General features: G+C 37.8%; 3 protein-coding genes across 12 annotated transcripts in view; 2 read left to right on the forward strand and 1 right to left on the reverse strand.

Annotated features, from left to right (window-relative positions):
- samd9l (sterile alpha motif domain containing 9 like) overlaps positions 1-9,473 on the reverse strand; it is a 162,635-nt gene extending 153,162 nt beyond the window's left edge. For all 3 annotated transcript variants that reach the window (XM_028412232.1, XM_028412233.1, XM_028412231.1), the window contains exons 1-2: positions 9,309-9,473; positions 9,143-9,201 (exon numbers count right to left, since the gene is read on the reverse strand). The gene's annotated coding sequence lies outside the window, so the exon portion shown is untranslated. The remainder of the gene's footprint in view (positions 1-9,142; positions 9,202-9,308) is intronic.
- A 1,582-nt stretch (positions 9,474-11,055) lies between these two features.
- LOC114440127 (alpha-N-acetylgalactosaminide alpha-2,6-sialyltransferase 2-like) lies at positions 11,056-11,602 on the forward strand. Its single transcript, XM_028412424.1, has 3 exons — positions 11,056-11,099; positions 11,186-11,288; positions 11,423-11,602. Exons 2-3 carry the CDS (start codon positions 11,235-11,237, stop codon positions 11,600-11,602), a joined length of 234 nt encoding a protein of 77 aa, XP_028268225.1. The 5' UTR covers positions 11,056-11,099; positions 11,186-11,234.
- Positions 11,603-12,659: 1,057 nt separating this feature from the next.
- LOC114440015 (caskin-2-like) overlaps positions 12,660-14,657 on the forward strand; it is a 40,133-nt gene continuing 38,135 nt past the window's right edge. For all 8 annotated transcript variants that reach the window (XM_028412247.1, XM_028412248.1, XM_028412249.1 and 5 more), the window contains exon 1: positions 12,660-12,930. The gene's annotated coding sequence lies outside the window, so the exon portion shown is untranslated. The remainder of the gene's footprint in view (positions 12,931-14,657) is intronic.

Below are 14,657 nucleotides of genomic sequence, written 5' to 3' on the forward strand. Positions count from 1 at the left end.
CGTAATGATGGATAAAGACTACAAATATGGCTGCTTTGTATGCCAGTTCTGTGTGTCAGCCTGTCACCATGGTAACAGCCCTGCCTGCCTAATTAAGCCCTCTTTAAGACACCTGTGTGGTTCTCCTTTTACTCCTCTCAGGCAGATCCCATGTATTTTAATGGGGGTTGCACCCTCCGAACAACGCCTCGGTGTCTCCAAACCGAAGACTTTAGACAAAAAATAAGAACACCGTCAGAATTCCAAGAAGTTGCTCTACAACTGGTACGATTTTTATGTCTGGGATGTCGAAGATGTGGAGATGGCGGCGAGTTAGAAAATATGGCAGCTCTGCTTCTCTGTTTTTGGTTTTACATTATGTCTTAATGGAAGAATGACCGGCACTCCCCCCGAACAGCTCAATTTACAGGCAAAACTGTTTGGTGTTGAGTTTTAAGAGTGACACCATCAGAACCCAAACCATTTTTCCTTCGAACTGGTGGACAAATTATCCCTGTCAGATAAAAGGTGCAGACATAGCAGCAGGATAGAAACGCAGAAACTGGTTTAATTTTTTTCCCTCCCGCACTCTAAGCGATGACATCACCCACTCTGCCTTTGAAGTCTCCACGCAATACACACTAATGTTAAACTCAGAGGAGACCTCAAAACCACTTGGTATAAAACTGTTAACCATTTGAAAACTAGAAACAGGAGAACTCTGAAAAGTAATAGCTGAAAAGAGCAGAAGAAGCTGAACATTTTGATCTTTGAATGGTTTCTGTAGCTGAAAGTATGCAGGCGCTGAAAACTTTTAAAAGTTGAAGACTCTGAAGGGCTCTCTCATAGACTTCAATGTTAAATTAATTTTATAAAACGCTTAATATTTTAAAAACTATAAATAGCTGAACTCTGAAAAGTAATAGCTGAAAAGACCTGAAAAAGCTGAACATTTTGATCTTTGAATGGTTTCTGTAGCTGAAAGTATGCCAACGCTGAAAGCTTTTAAAAGTTGAAAAATCTCTCATAGACTTCAATGTTAAATTAATTTTATAAAACGCTTAATATTTTAAAAACTATAAATAGCTGAAAAAAACTAAAAGTTGACCCATCATGTCCTCAATAAGCTGAACATTTTGACATTTGAACGGTTTCAATAGCACAAAGTATGCCCAAGATACGCTGAGCCAAAAAGTGTACGGAAGAAAATATAATAATAATAATAATAATAAAAATAAAGAAGTAGAAGAACTAAAGTTTGATTGCTCTGCAATCAAACTAATAATAATAACTAGAAAAAGCATTTCCTGAAGAAAATGCAAGTTTGATTGCAGAAGCTGAAGCATTGCTTTGAACGCTTATTTGAACGATTGCTTTGAACTCTTTGAGAATAAGAAATCTGCATGTAACAGCTGAATTAATCTAAATAATATCTGAAGCAGTCATAAAACAGCTGAATTAATCTGAATAGGAGCTGAATAATTGCTTTGAACAGCAGATGAATTGTCTGATCTTGGAATAATAGCTGAGGCTTAGGGAGACTAAATGATTTTGATGTAGATATATAGCAAACAGCTCCATAGCAATGAATATGGCACATATCATGCGTAATGATGGATAAAGACTACAAATATGGCTGCTTTGTATGCCAATTCTGTGTGTCAGCATGTCACCATGGTAACAGCCCTGCCTGCCTAATTAAGCCCTCTTTAAGACACCTGTGTGGTTCTCCTTTTACTCCTCTCAGGCAGATCCCATGTATTTTAATGGGGGTTGCACCCTCCGAACAATGCCTCGGTGTCTCCAAACCGAAGACTTTAGACAAAAAATAAGAACACCGTCAGAATTCCAAGAAGTTGCTCTACAACTGGTACGATTTTTATGTCTGGGATGTCGAAGATGTGGAGATGGCGGCGAGTTAGAAAATATGGCAGCTCTGCTTCTCTGTTTTTGGTTTTACATTATGTCTTAATGGAAGAATGACCGGCACTCCCCCCGAACAGCTCAATTTACAGGCAAAACTGTTTGGTGTTGAGTTTTAAGAGTGACACCATCAGAACCCAGACCATTTTTCCTTCGAACTGGTGGCCAAATTATCCCTGTCAGATAAAAGGTGCAGACATAGCAGCAGGATAGAAACGCAGAAACTGGTTTAATTTTTTTCCCTCCCGCACTCTAAGCGATGACATCACCCACTCTACCTTTGAAGTCCCCACGCAATACACACTAATGTTAAACTCAGAGGAGACCTCAAAACCACTTGGTATAAAACTGTTAACCATTTGAAAACTAGAAACAGGAGAACTCTGAAAAGTAATAGCTGAAAAGAGCAGAAGAAGCTGAACATTTTGATCTTTGAATGGTTTCTGTAGCTGAAAGTATGCAGGCGCTGAAAACTTTTAAAAGTTGAAGACTCTGAAGGGCTCTCTCATAGACTTCAATGTTAAATTAATTTTATAAAATGCTTAATATTTTAAAAACTATAAATAGCTGAACTCTGAAAAGTAATAGCTGAAAAGACCTGAAAAAGCTGAACATTTTGATCTTTGAATGGTTTCTGTAGCTGAAAGTATGCCAACGCTGAAAGCTTTTAAAAGTTGAAAAATCTCTCATTGACTTTAATGTTAAATTAATTTTATAAAACGCTTAATATTTTAAAAACTATAAATAGCTGAAAAAAACTAAAAGTTGACCCATCATGTCCTCAATAAGCTGAACATTTTGACATTTGAACGGTTTCAATAGCACAAAGTATGCCCAAGATACGCTGAGCCAAAAAGTGTACGGAAGAAAATATAATAATAATAATAATAACTAGAAAAAGCATTTCCTGAAGAAAATGCAAGTTTGATTGCAGAAGCTGAAGCATTGCTTTGAACGCTTATTTGAACGATTGCTTTGAACTCTTTGAGAATAAGAAATCTGCATGTAACAGCTGAATTAATCTAAATAATATCTGAAGCAGTCATAAAACAGCTGAATTAATCTGAATAGGAGCTGAATAATTGCTTTGAACAGCAGATGAATTGTCTGATCTTGGAATAATAGCTGAGGCTTAGGGAGACTAAATGATTTTGATGTAGATATGTAGCAAACAGCTCCATAGCAATGAATATGGCACATATCATGCGTAATGATGGATAAAGACTACAAATATGGCTGCTTTGTATGCCAGTTCTGTGTGTCAGCCTGTCACCATGGTAACAGCCCTGCCTGCCTAATTAAGCCCTCTTTAAGACACCTGTGTGGTTCTCCTTTTACTCCTCTCAGGCAGATCCCATGTATTTTAATGGGGGTTGCACCCTCCGAACAACGCCTCGGTGTCTCCAAACCGAAGACTTTAGACAAAAAATAAGAACACCGTCAGAATTCCAAGAAGTTGCTCTACAACTGGTACGATTTTTATGTCTGGGATGTCGAAGATGTGGAGATGGCGGCGAGTTAGAAAATATGGCAGCTCTGCTTCTCTGTTTTTGGTTTTACATTATGTCTTAATGGAAGAATGACCGGCACTCCCCCCGAACAGCTCGATCTACAGGCAAAACTGTTTGGTGTTGAGTTTTAAGAGTGACACCATCAGAACCCAAACCATTTTTCCTTCGAACTGGTGGACAAATTATCCCTGTCAGATAAAAGGTGCAGACATAGCAGCAGGATAGAAACGCAGAAACTGGTTTAATTTTTTTCCCTCCCGCACTCTAAGCGATGACATCACCCACTCTGCCTTTGAAGTCTCCACGCAATACACACTAATGTTAAACTCAGAGGAGACCTCAAAACCACTTGGTATAAAACTGTTAACCATTTGAAAACTAGAAACAGGAGAACTCTGAAAAGTAATAGCTGAAAAGAGCAGAAGAAGCTGAACATTTTGATCTTTGAATGGTTTCTGTAGCTGAAAGTATGCAGGCGCTGAAAACTTTTAAAAGTTGAAGACTCTGAAGGGCTCTCTCATAGACTTCAATGTTAAATTAATTTTATAAAACGCTTAATATTTTAAAAACTATAAATAGCTGAACTCTGAAAAGTAATAGCTGAAAAGACCTGAAAAAGCTGAACATTTTGATCTTTGAATGGTTTCTGTAGCTGAAAGTATGCCAACGCTGAAAGCTTTTAAAAGTTGAAAAATCTCTCATAGACTTCAATGTTAAATTAATTTTATAAAACGCTTAATATTTTAAAAACTATAAATAGCTGAAAAAAACTAAAAGTTGACCCATCATGTCCTCAATAAGCTGAACATTTTGACATTTGAACGGTTTCAATAGCACAAAGTATGCCCAAGATACGCTGAGCCAAAAAGTGTACGGAAGAAAATATAATAATAATAATAAAAATAAAGAAGTAGAAGAACTAAAGTTTGATTGCTCTGCAATCAAACTAATAATAACTAGAAAAAGCATTTCCTGAAGAAAATGCAAGTTTGATTGCAGAAGCTGAAGCATTGCTTTGAACGCTTATTTGAACGATTGCTTTGAACTCTTTGAGAATAAGAAATCTGCATGTAACAGCTGAATTAATCTAAATAATATCTGAAGCAGTCATAAAACAGCTGAATTAATCTGAATAGGAGCTGAATAATTGCTTTGAACAGCAGATGAATTGTCCGATCTTGGAATAATAGCTGAGGCTTAGGGAGACTAAATGATTTTGATGTAGATATGTAGCAAACAGCTCCATAGCAATGAATATGGCACATATCATGCGTAATGATGGATAAAGACTACAAATATGGCTGCTTTGTATGCCAGTTCTGTGTGTCAGCCTGTCACCATGGTAACAGCCCTGCCTGCCTAATTAAGCCCTCTTTAAGACACCTGTGTGGTTCTCCTTTTACTCCTCTCAGGCAGATCCCATGTATTTTAATGGGGGTTGCACCCTCCGAACAACGTCTCGTATTCTCCAAACCGAAGACTTTGGACAAAAAATAAGAACACCGTCAGAATTCCAAGAAGTTGCTCTACAACTGGTACGATTTTTATGTCTGGGATGTCGAAGATGTGGAGATGTCGGCGAGTTAGAAAATATGGCAGCTCTGCTTCTCTGTTTTTGGTTTTACATTATGTCTTAATGGAAGAATGACCGGCACTCCCCCCGAACAGCTCAATTTACAGGCAAAACTGTTTGGTGTTGAGTTTTAAGAGTGACACCATCAGAACCCAGACCATTTTTCCTTCGAACTGGTGGACAAATTATCCCTGTCAGATAAAAGGTGCAGACATAGCAGCAGGATAGAAACGCAGAAACTGGTTTAATTTTTTTCCCTCCCGCACTCTAAGCGATGACATCACCCACTCTGCCTTTGAAGTCTCCACGCAATACACACTAATGTTAAACTCAGAGGAGACCTCAAAACCACTTGGTATAAAACTGTTAACCATTTGAAAACTAGAAACAGGAGAACTCTGAAAAGTAATAGCTGAAAAGAGCAGAAGAAGCTGAACATTTTGATCTTTGAATGGTTTCTGTAGCTGAAAGTATGCAGGCGCTGAAAACTTTTAAAAGTTGAAGACTCTGAAGGGCTCTCTCATAGACTTCAATGTTAAATTAATTTTATAAAATGCTTAATATTTTAAAAACTATAAATAGCTGAACTCTGAAAAGTAATAGCTGAAAAGACCTGAAAAAGCTGAACATTTTGATCTTTGAATGGTTTCTGTAGCTGAAAGTATGCCAACGCTGAAAGCTTTTAAAAGTTGAAAAATCTCTCATTGACTTTAATGTTAAATTAATTTTATAAAACGCTTAATATTTTAAAAACTATAAATAGCTGAAAAAAACTAAAAGTTGACCCATCATGTCCTCAATAAGCTGAACATTTTGACATTTGAACGGTTTCAATAGCACAAAGTATGCCCAAGATACGCTGAGCCAAAAAGTGTACGGAAGAAAATATAATAAAACTAGAAAAAGCATTTCCTGAAGAAAATGCAAGTTTGATTGCAGAAGCTGAAGCATTGCTTTGAACGCTTATTTGAACGATTGCTTTGAACTCTTTGAGAATATGAAATCTGCATGTAACAGCTGAATTAATCTAAATAATATCTGAAGCAGTCATAAAACAGCTGAATTAATCTGAACAGGAGCTGAATAATTGCTTTGAACAGCAGATGAATTGTCTGATCTTGGAATAATAGCTGAGGCTTAGGGAGACTAAATGATTTTGATGTAGATATATAGCAAACAGCTCCATAGCAATGAATATGGCACATATCATGCGTAATGATGGATAAAGACTACAAATATGGCTGCTTTGTATGCCAGTTCTGTGTGTCAGCCTGTCACCATGGTAACAGCCCTGCCTACCTAATTAAGCCCTCTTTAAGACACCTGTGTGGTTCTCCTTTTACTCCTCTCAGGCAGATCCCATGTATTTTAATGGGGGTTGCACCCTCCGAACAACGTCTCGTATTCTCCAAACCGAAGACTTTAGACAAAAAATAAGAACACCGTCAGAATTCCAAGAAGTTGCTCTACAACTGGTACGATTTTTATGTCTGGGATGTCGAAGATGTGGAGATGGCGGCGAGTTAGAAAATATGGCAGCTCTGCTTCTCTGTTTTTGGTTTTACATTATGTCTTAATGGAAGAATGACCGGCACTCCCCCCGAACAGCTCAATTTACAGGCAAAACTGTTTGGTGTTGAGTTTTAAGAGTGACACCATCAGAACCCAAACCATTTTTCCTTCGAACTGGTGGACAAATTATCCCTGTCAGATAAAAGGTGCAGACATAGCAGCAGGATAGAAACGCAGAAACTGGTTTAATTTTTTTCCCTCCCGCACTCTAAGCGATGACATCACCCACTCTGCCTTTGAAGTCTCCACGCAATACACACTAATGTTAAACTCAGAGGAGACCTCAAAACCACTTGGTATAAAACTGTTAACCATTTGAAAACTAGAAACAGGAGAACTCTGAAAAGTAATAGCTGAAAAGAGCAGAAGAAGCTGAACATTTTGATCTTTGAATGGTTTCTGTAGCTGAAAGTATGCAGGCGCTGAAAACTTTTAAAAGTTGAAGACTCTGAAGGGCTCTCTCATAGACTTCAATGTTAAATTAATTTTATAAAACGCTTAATATTTTAAAAACTATAAATAGCTGAACTCTGAAAAGTAATAGCTGAAAAGACCTGAAAAAGCTGAACATTTTGATCTTTGAATGGTTTCTGTAGCTGAAAGTATGCCAACGCTGAAAGCTTTTAAAAGTTGAAAAATCTCTCATAGACTTCAATGTTAAATTAATTTTATAAAACGCTTAATATTTTAAAAACTATAAATAGCTGAAAAAAACTAAAAGTTGACCCATCATGTCCTCAATACGCTGAACATTTTGACATTTGAACGGTTTCAATAGCACAAAGTATGCCCAAGATACGCTGAGCCAAAAAGTGTACGGAAGAAAATATAATAATAATAATAAAAATAAAGAAGTAGAAGAACTAAAGTTTGATTGCTTTGCAATCAAACTAACTAGAAAAAGCATTTCCTGAAGAAAATGCAAGTTTGATTGCAGAAGCTGAAGCATTGCTTTGAACACTTATTTGAACGATTGCTTTGAACTCTTTGAGAATAAGAAATCTGCATGTAACAGCTGAATGAATCTGAATATTAGCTGAAGCAGTCATAAAACAGCTGAATTAATCTGAATAGGAGCTGAATAATTGCTTTGAACAGCAGGTGAATTGTCTGATCTTGGAATAATAGCTGAGGCTTAGGGAGACTAAATGATTTTGATGTAGATATGTAGCAAACAGCTCCATAGCAATGAATATGGCACATATCATGCGTAATGATGGATAAAGACTACAAATATGGCTGCTTTGTATGCCAATTCTGTGTGTCAGCCTGTCACCATGGTAACAGCCCTGCCTGCCTAATTAAGCCCTCTTTAAGACACCTGTGTGGTTCTCCTTTTACTCCTCTCAGGCAGATCCCATGTATTTTAATGGGGGTTGCACCCTCCGAACAACGCCTCGGTGTCTCCAAACCGAAGACTTTAGACAAAAAATAAGAACACCGTCAGAATTCCAAGAAGTTGCTCTACAACTGGTACGATTTTTATGTCTGGGATGTCGAAGATGTGGAGATGGCGGCGAGTTAGAAAATATGGCAGCTCTGCTTCTCTGTTTTTGGTTTTACATTATGTCTTAATGGAAGAATGACCGGCACTCCCCCCGAACAGCTCAATTTACAGGCAAAACTGTTTGGTGTTGAGTTTTAAGAGTGACACCATCAGAACCCAAACCATTTTTCCTTCGAACTGGTGGACAAATTATCCCTGTCAGATAAAAGGTGCAGACATAGCAGCAGGATAGAAACGCAGAAACTGGTTTAATTTTTTTCCCTCCCGCACTCTAAGCGATGACATCACCCACTCTGCCTTTGAAGTCTCCACGCAATACACACTAATGTTAAACTCAGAGGAGACCTCAAAACCACTTGGTATAAAACTGTTAACCATTTGAAAACTAGAAACAGGAGAACTCTGAAAAGTAATAGCTGAAAAGAGCAGAAGAAGCTGAACATTTTGATCTTTGAATGGTTTCTGTAGCTGAAAGTATGCAGGCGCTGAAAACTTTTAAAAGTTGAAGACTCTGAAGGGCTCTCTCATAGACTTCAATGTTAAATTAATTTTATAAAACGCTTAATATTTTAAAAACTATAAATAGCTGAACTCTGAAAAGTAATAGCTGAAAAGACCTGAAAAAGCTGAACATTTTGATCTTTGAATGGTTTCTGTAGCTGAAAGTATGCCAACGCTGAAAGCTTTTAAAAGTTGAAAAATCTCTCATAGACTTCAATGTTAAATTAATTTTATAAAACGCTTAATATTTTAAAAACTATAAATAGCTGAAAAAAACTAAAAGTTGACCCATCATGTCCTCAATAAGCTGAACATTTTGACATTTGAACGGTTTCAATAGCCCAAAGTATGCCCAAGATACGCTGAGCCAAAAAGTGTACGGAAGAAAATATAATAATAAAAATAAAGAAGTAGAAGAACTAAAGTTTGATTGCTCTGCAATCAAACTAATAATAATAAAGACGTAGAAGAACAAGAGTTTGATTGCCATGGCAATCAAACTAATAATAATAAAGACGTAGAAGAACAAGAGTTTGATTGCCTAGCAACGGCAATCAAACTAATGAGTGAACTCACTCTCTCTCCAGTGTGGGCCTGCACACCAAGACACGAAAACTCCCCAGGAAATCTCCTCTCTGCATTTGGTAGAAGCATGCAAGATATTAATAGATTTATAACACAGAAGAGAACATGGAAGCAACTCACAGTTTCATTAAACTCCACTATACTTATCGCCACTTACTCAGCTCCACCGCGCAGTGATTTTGTTGGTATAACAGGAATATTACTCTGACACTCCGCCTCGCAAATCTTAGCTTTCGTTTCAGGTACATTGGCAGTAATTTGCCGCCCACTGTTCTTAAAGTGACAGTGCTGCACATAGAACACTTTCAGCCCTAATTCCACACAGTGCTGCACAGTACAGATCATTTGTATTCCTTGTTCAAGACAATATAAATATAAAAACTCACAGGCTACAGTTTTAAGTTTTTCTTTTCTTGAAAGCAGTTACAGTTAAAACATGGACTCTCTGAAAAGAGACATGTTGTCCCAGGACAGTAAATACATCAATGACAGTTATTAATACAACACAAATAATATTGTCAACAGGTTACAGTTAGGGTGGATGGTCATGACAATGACTAGCTTAATAGCTTAATACTGCTGACTAACGCTAGCTAGCATGATAGCTATTAGCGAGCCCGCACCCTACAGACTAAGTTGCCAAACCAGTAATTCTTCATGTTAACATTTAGTTATTTGATGACAGTCGGACAGTAGTATCTCAAGATTATAAATAAATTATATGCGTACCAGTTGTTTCCAGTTACTCACTGCTGCACAGCACCGGAGAATGACATCCCCGCCAACTGACCTAGAGCCGTTAATTGGAAGTCCCGTGAGACTTCGTGATCTTGGTATCTGCTGCAATGTCAGCATTTTGCACATTGAAATAATTCTGTTGCCATTTCAACCCTGAAAAATCAACATTTATTCAATGTTGATCCAACAACATTTTTTCAGCCATTGAAATGGTAACTATAATTAAACATTGAATCAATCATTCAATCAATCATAATCATCGAATCTGACCATAACTCAATGTTAATTAGGTAATATTAATAATAATTAATATCTTTTGCTATCTGGATAGTTATTTAGTTTAGTAGATATCTACCTAATGGAGACATTTAGTTGCAGTTCAAACTGCTGTTTTAATTAGAGAGATCAGGGCTACATTCACTCTTGGAACGTGAACACTTTACTTGATTTTTTTTTTTCCCCAAAAGGGACAAAAAAAGGTTTCATAGATTTGCTTGATTAAATCTGCTAGTGACTTTGCAGGTGCACACATTTATTTACATACATAGGCAAAAAAAAAGCTTCTTTCTCCACCACAGCCTGAAAGTTGTTTTGTTTGTTTGGAGTCTGAACTCCTGCTGCCACCCATAAAGATGACCATAAAACATAATGGTAATCAAGTTCTTATTGGCACTTAGAAACACTGCCTCTGTTCTGTTGCTGGCGACAGGGACAGTACGTCCTGCAACAAACCATTGGGCCTGTAGAGGGCAGCAGACCCTTAAATATTCAGCAGCTTTTGATAGAGACAGAAACAACAGTTGACCTGTGTGCCTAGATATACTTTAATACACAATGGTTAGCTTATTTAATTAATAATAGTAATAATTAATTAATAATAATTAATAATTAGTTGTGTTCTATAACACACAAAATAGGCATAAAACAAAAATAATTGCTGAAGTTATGGCCACATAAACTCACAAATCAATCAATATGGCAAAACATTAGACATCAACTAAAAACACAATGAACTGTTAGGAAACACTCACAAAATGCACAGTTTAACCTTAAACAGATATAAAACTCCTGCTTTATGAGCACGGTGGAGGCTGCTGACGTCAACTGATGCTTTGTATCCTGTCTTACAGACCTTGGATGTATTTTGGCACAAACCATCTGAAAACTTCAAGATTCTCCACCCAGGATTTATTTCCTACGTGACACACAGGTGAAGCTCCACACAAGGTTATTGGCTGATAGATGCATTGACTGTTTAAAGAAGCTCACATTAAAAAGAAAACATTTGTTTTTCAGCTTTCTGCCCTCTCGCCTGCTGACCGATGTCAGGACTCGTGATCTGTACATGCCGAGCACCGGAGCTTTGATGCTGCTGACCGCCATACACACCTGTGACCAGGTCACACAGAACATGTCTCCGCCTCTTCTGACAGCCTTATTTCAGTTTTCAGCTCTAATATATTTATTATCATAATAACAGGAGCACAGCTGTGTCTGTTTAAACTAAACTAGGACATCCTGTGTGTTCTGCAGGTTTCTGCCTACGGCTTCATGACCAGGAACTACGCCGCGTTCTCTGATCATTACTATGACTCTGAGAGGAGAGCAGTGAGGTTCTTTGCCAACCACGACCTGCGAATGGAGGCCAAGCTGTGGGAGGCGCTGCACCACCGGAAGGTCATCAAGTTGTACCAGAGGAGGACGGGAAGCTGACCGAGATGATACTGCCACACATTTGGAAGACATTCTGTGTGTGTGTCTTTTTTTTTTTTTTAATGATGCATTTTTGTATTCAGATTGAATTGTTTGTTTTTTTCTCAGGGGACGTACGGCTTCAAGCGTCAAGGAAGCTTTTAAGAGAAAAAAAAAAGCCCCTTTCAGTTATGCTATTTAAATTAAGTTGTACAATGTACTGATTGAAGTTATTTTTATGCTTTTTATGCCACATGAATATGTTCTGTATGACTTAAAATATTTTGTTACAATGAAAGTAATATATAAAGTAATAAGTAATATGAATTCTTTGTAATGCACTGATATCATTTGATTTACAAATTCTTGTAAATTAAACTTTTTCATTTAAAATGATGATTTTATTATCATAGTATAAGTTTTACATGTTGTCTCCTGTGACTACAGATGACTACAGACACATTTGTGGATGCAAACATCACTGTTTGGTGGAACAGCACCCAGCCAGGGTTACAACACAGAACATGCAGCTTACGTTACCATAAATTATAATATAGAACATATTTTACTCACTTTCTATTTCTGATGTACTCTTTGTTTTTGTAAAAGGAGAATGATTAAAGTGAGTGGTAGGGTCGCCAATCATTTAAGATACAGGTGTGCAAGGAACAACAGGAAAAAGATGAGTTTTTTTTTTAAAATAAAAGCATATCTGACAATATGCAGAGGAAATAGTGAATATTTCCTTCTTTAACTTCCCAAAACTGAAGGTTAATTATTTAAATGCTTTGCTTTGTCAGACAAGTAGTCTGAAATGTAAATATAATAACTGTACATAATAATATAATAATGAATGCACACATAGGCTATTTGCACTGAAATAAAGATAAATTGTTTCCTTTAGGGTGTTTTTACAATAAAATAATATCTTTGAAACATACCCCGAGTCTACAAACTATAAAATACTACATTTACAAAAGTATGCAAGAGCTTTTTTTTTCAGGATTATTTTGAAAGAAACATCCGGAAGTTCTGTGCTGCGTTCACGGTGACCTGACATTTCGGAGATTCTGGAGAATCCAGCGGAGAGAATGTGGCATTCAGGGAGAGGAGGGAAAAGCCACAGGATCGGCACCAGCAAACCAAGTGTGAAGTAGAAAACTGTTAAATCTACCAACAAATCGAGCGCGGATTGTACATGAGGACGAAAATGTGATCATTGTTGGAATCTTATGATTACGTTTGTTAACGGGACTTTTATGGAATATTTTTGCCTGATCTTCGGATTCGGCTCCGCGATCAGTCCAAATGCTGACGTTGGGAAGTTTTAGGCACACTTAAGTGAAAAGGTGAGTCCTGAATACACTTTTTTTGTGTCCTGTTCCAGGTAATAATTACGAAAACGGACTTTACTTGTAAATGAACTAACTTCAGTCCAAAGGTCGGCGGTGGGCGAAGCTCTCCGGTGTGTTTACATGCCAGACTCCTGCCACGATATGCCAGCTTCTAAAAACTTTACACTCAAGTTCTTGCACGTCTGATTTGTTTGTACGCCTGATTGTTACTACGTGTGTTTTTTGTTAGAACCATGTTTTTAATTCTTACTTTTACATCACCATTGAATCAGCATTGATCAGTTTAATGCAGAAAAATCAAGCTAGCTGTGGATCACAAAGCTTCTGAACTGTCATTATTCCATTATCCAAGATCATTTGTGAATGTTTGTGTATTATTTGCCCTCGAACTAGCGCGTATTAATATAGATTAATCTGAAATCATGTCATCATATTTTTGTTTAAGGTTGTTAATGCAAAGAATTGGTCCTTTTTTTAAACGGAGTCTGGAATGATGATACCTTGATGTCAAAAAGGAGCATAAACAGTCTGATGAAGTTTTTCACTGTGTACATTTGGTCTGATTGGTAACTTAACACGGTGTAGACAGCCTCAGACTTCAGTTAAAGGATTTATAAAGAGAAGAAAATTCCTCATCCTCTGAGCAGGCTAATAAATGTCAAGTGATTCTTGTTTGTGTGTAATAAAATGATTTATTTATCTTCACTTTGAACCACTTCACTCAGAGTCCCTGCAGTGTCACAGTGAGGTTTATATGTATTGTTCCTCTTGTCATGAATGCAGTGAGAATTCAAACTGCCCGAGGGAGGTGGAAGAAAAGAGGAGACATGATGGGTGTAAATGGGAATGACAGCTCTGCTGCGCTCCTCTGTAGCTGCCTGGTTATGTAATGAGGAGAGCAGGACTTGGTGCAGGGTGTGGGGCCAAAATCTCCGTGTGATCGGCTGCAAACACTCCTCAAAACACACTTTTTTGTTTATGTGGCAATAGTGTTTCGGAGGCTCAGTGCTGCAACGGTTATGATGTTTTGTTATGCAGAGATCAGGACTGTCAGCAGTAATGTCAGTTATCTGCAGGAAAACTGGAGCAAAGGCAAAGCTCTGAAGAACTCTTGACAACTTCTTCTTCCTGTATCTGTGAGCTGTGATTGGCCACTGGGCTGGAAGAGTTTAAGTAGCCTGTCCTGCAGTTGAAATAAAGTCATTGCATGACCATGAGCGAGCAATATAATCTATCACAGAGCCCCGGAGGGAAGCAGCAGAGCTGGACCAGTCACTCCAGCACCGCACAGGGCTCGGGCTGAATGTCAGGTGATCAGCTACTGCTTAACAAATGTGAAATAGCTGAGTGCAGTTTGGTGTGAGAACCGGCACAGGCCACTGAATGTCCTGTCAGTGTTTACACAGCACACTGAGCACTGTGTTTGTAGGTGTGTTGATCTGTAATTAAAGTGACCTCTCATCTCACAGCAGCTTAAACTCTCCGTCACTCTGTGGTTTCACCGCTCCTATCTCACCTGTGGCAGGTGTGCGGGTTTGCCTTCAGGCTGTTCTAATGCCACATGAGAGAGAGAACAGAAAACAACAGTGACATAGGCTTATGGACATTAATGCATGTTTATATTGTCTGAATTACAGCAAATAGCAGTGATTCCTGCAACATATGTGTGTTTTATGTCACAGCATGTAAACTGGGGATGGGGAGGGGACGTTTGAACGGAC

Source organism: Parambassis ranga, chromosome 8 (genome assembly GCF_900634625.1).
Source record: "Parambassis ranga chromosome 8, fParRan2.1, whole genome shotgun sequence".
Lineage (NCBI taxonomy): Eukaryota > Metazoa > Chordata > Actinopteri > Ambassidae > Parambassis > Parambassis ranga.

Coding starts and splice junctions, on each gene's coding strand:
- LOC114440127 (XM_028412424.1), top strand. CDS start 11,235: ATGCCGAGCACCGGAGCTTTGATGCTGCTGACCGCCATACACACCTGT. Junction 11,289..11,422: donor CCATACACACCTGTGACCAG/GTCACACAGAAC, acceptor TGTGTTCTGCAG/GTTTCTGCCTACGGCTTCAT.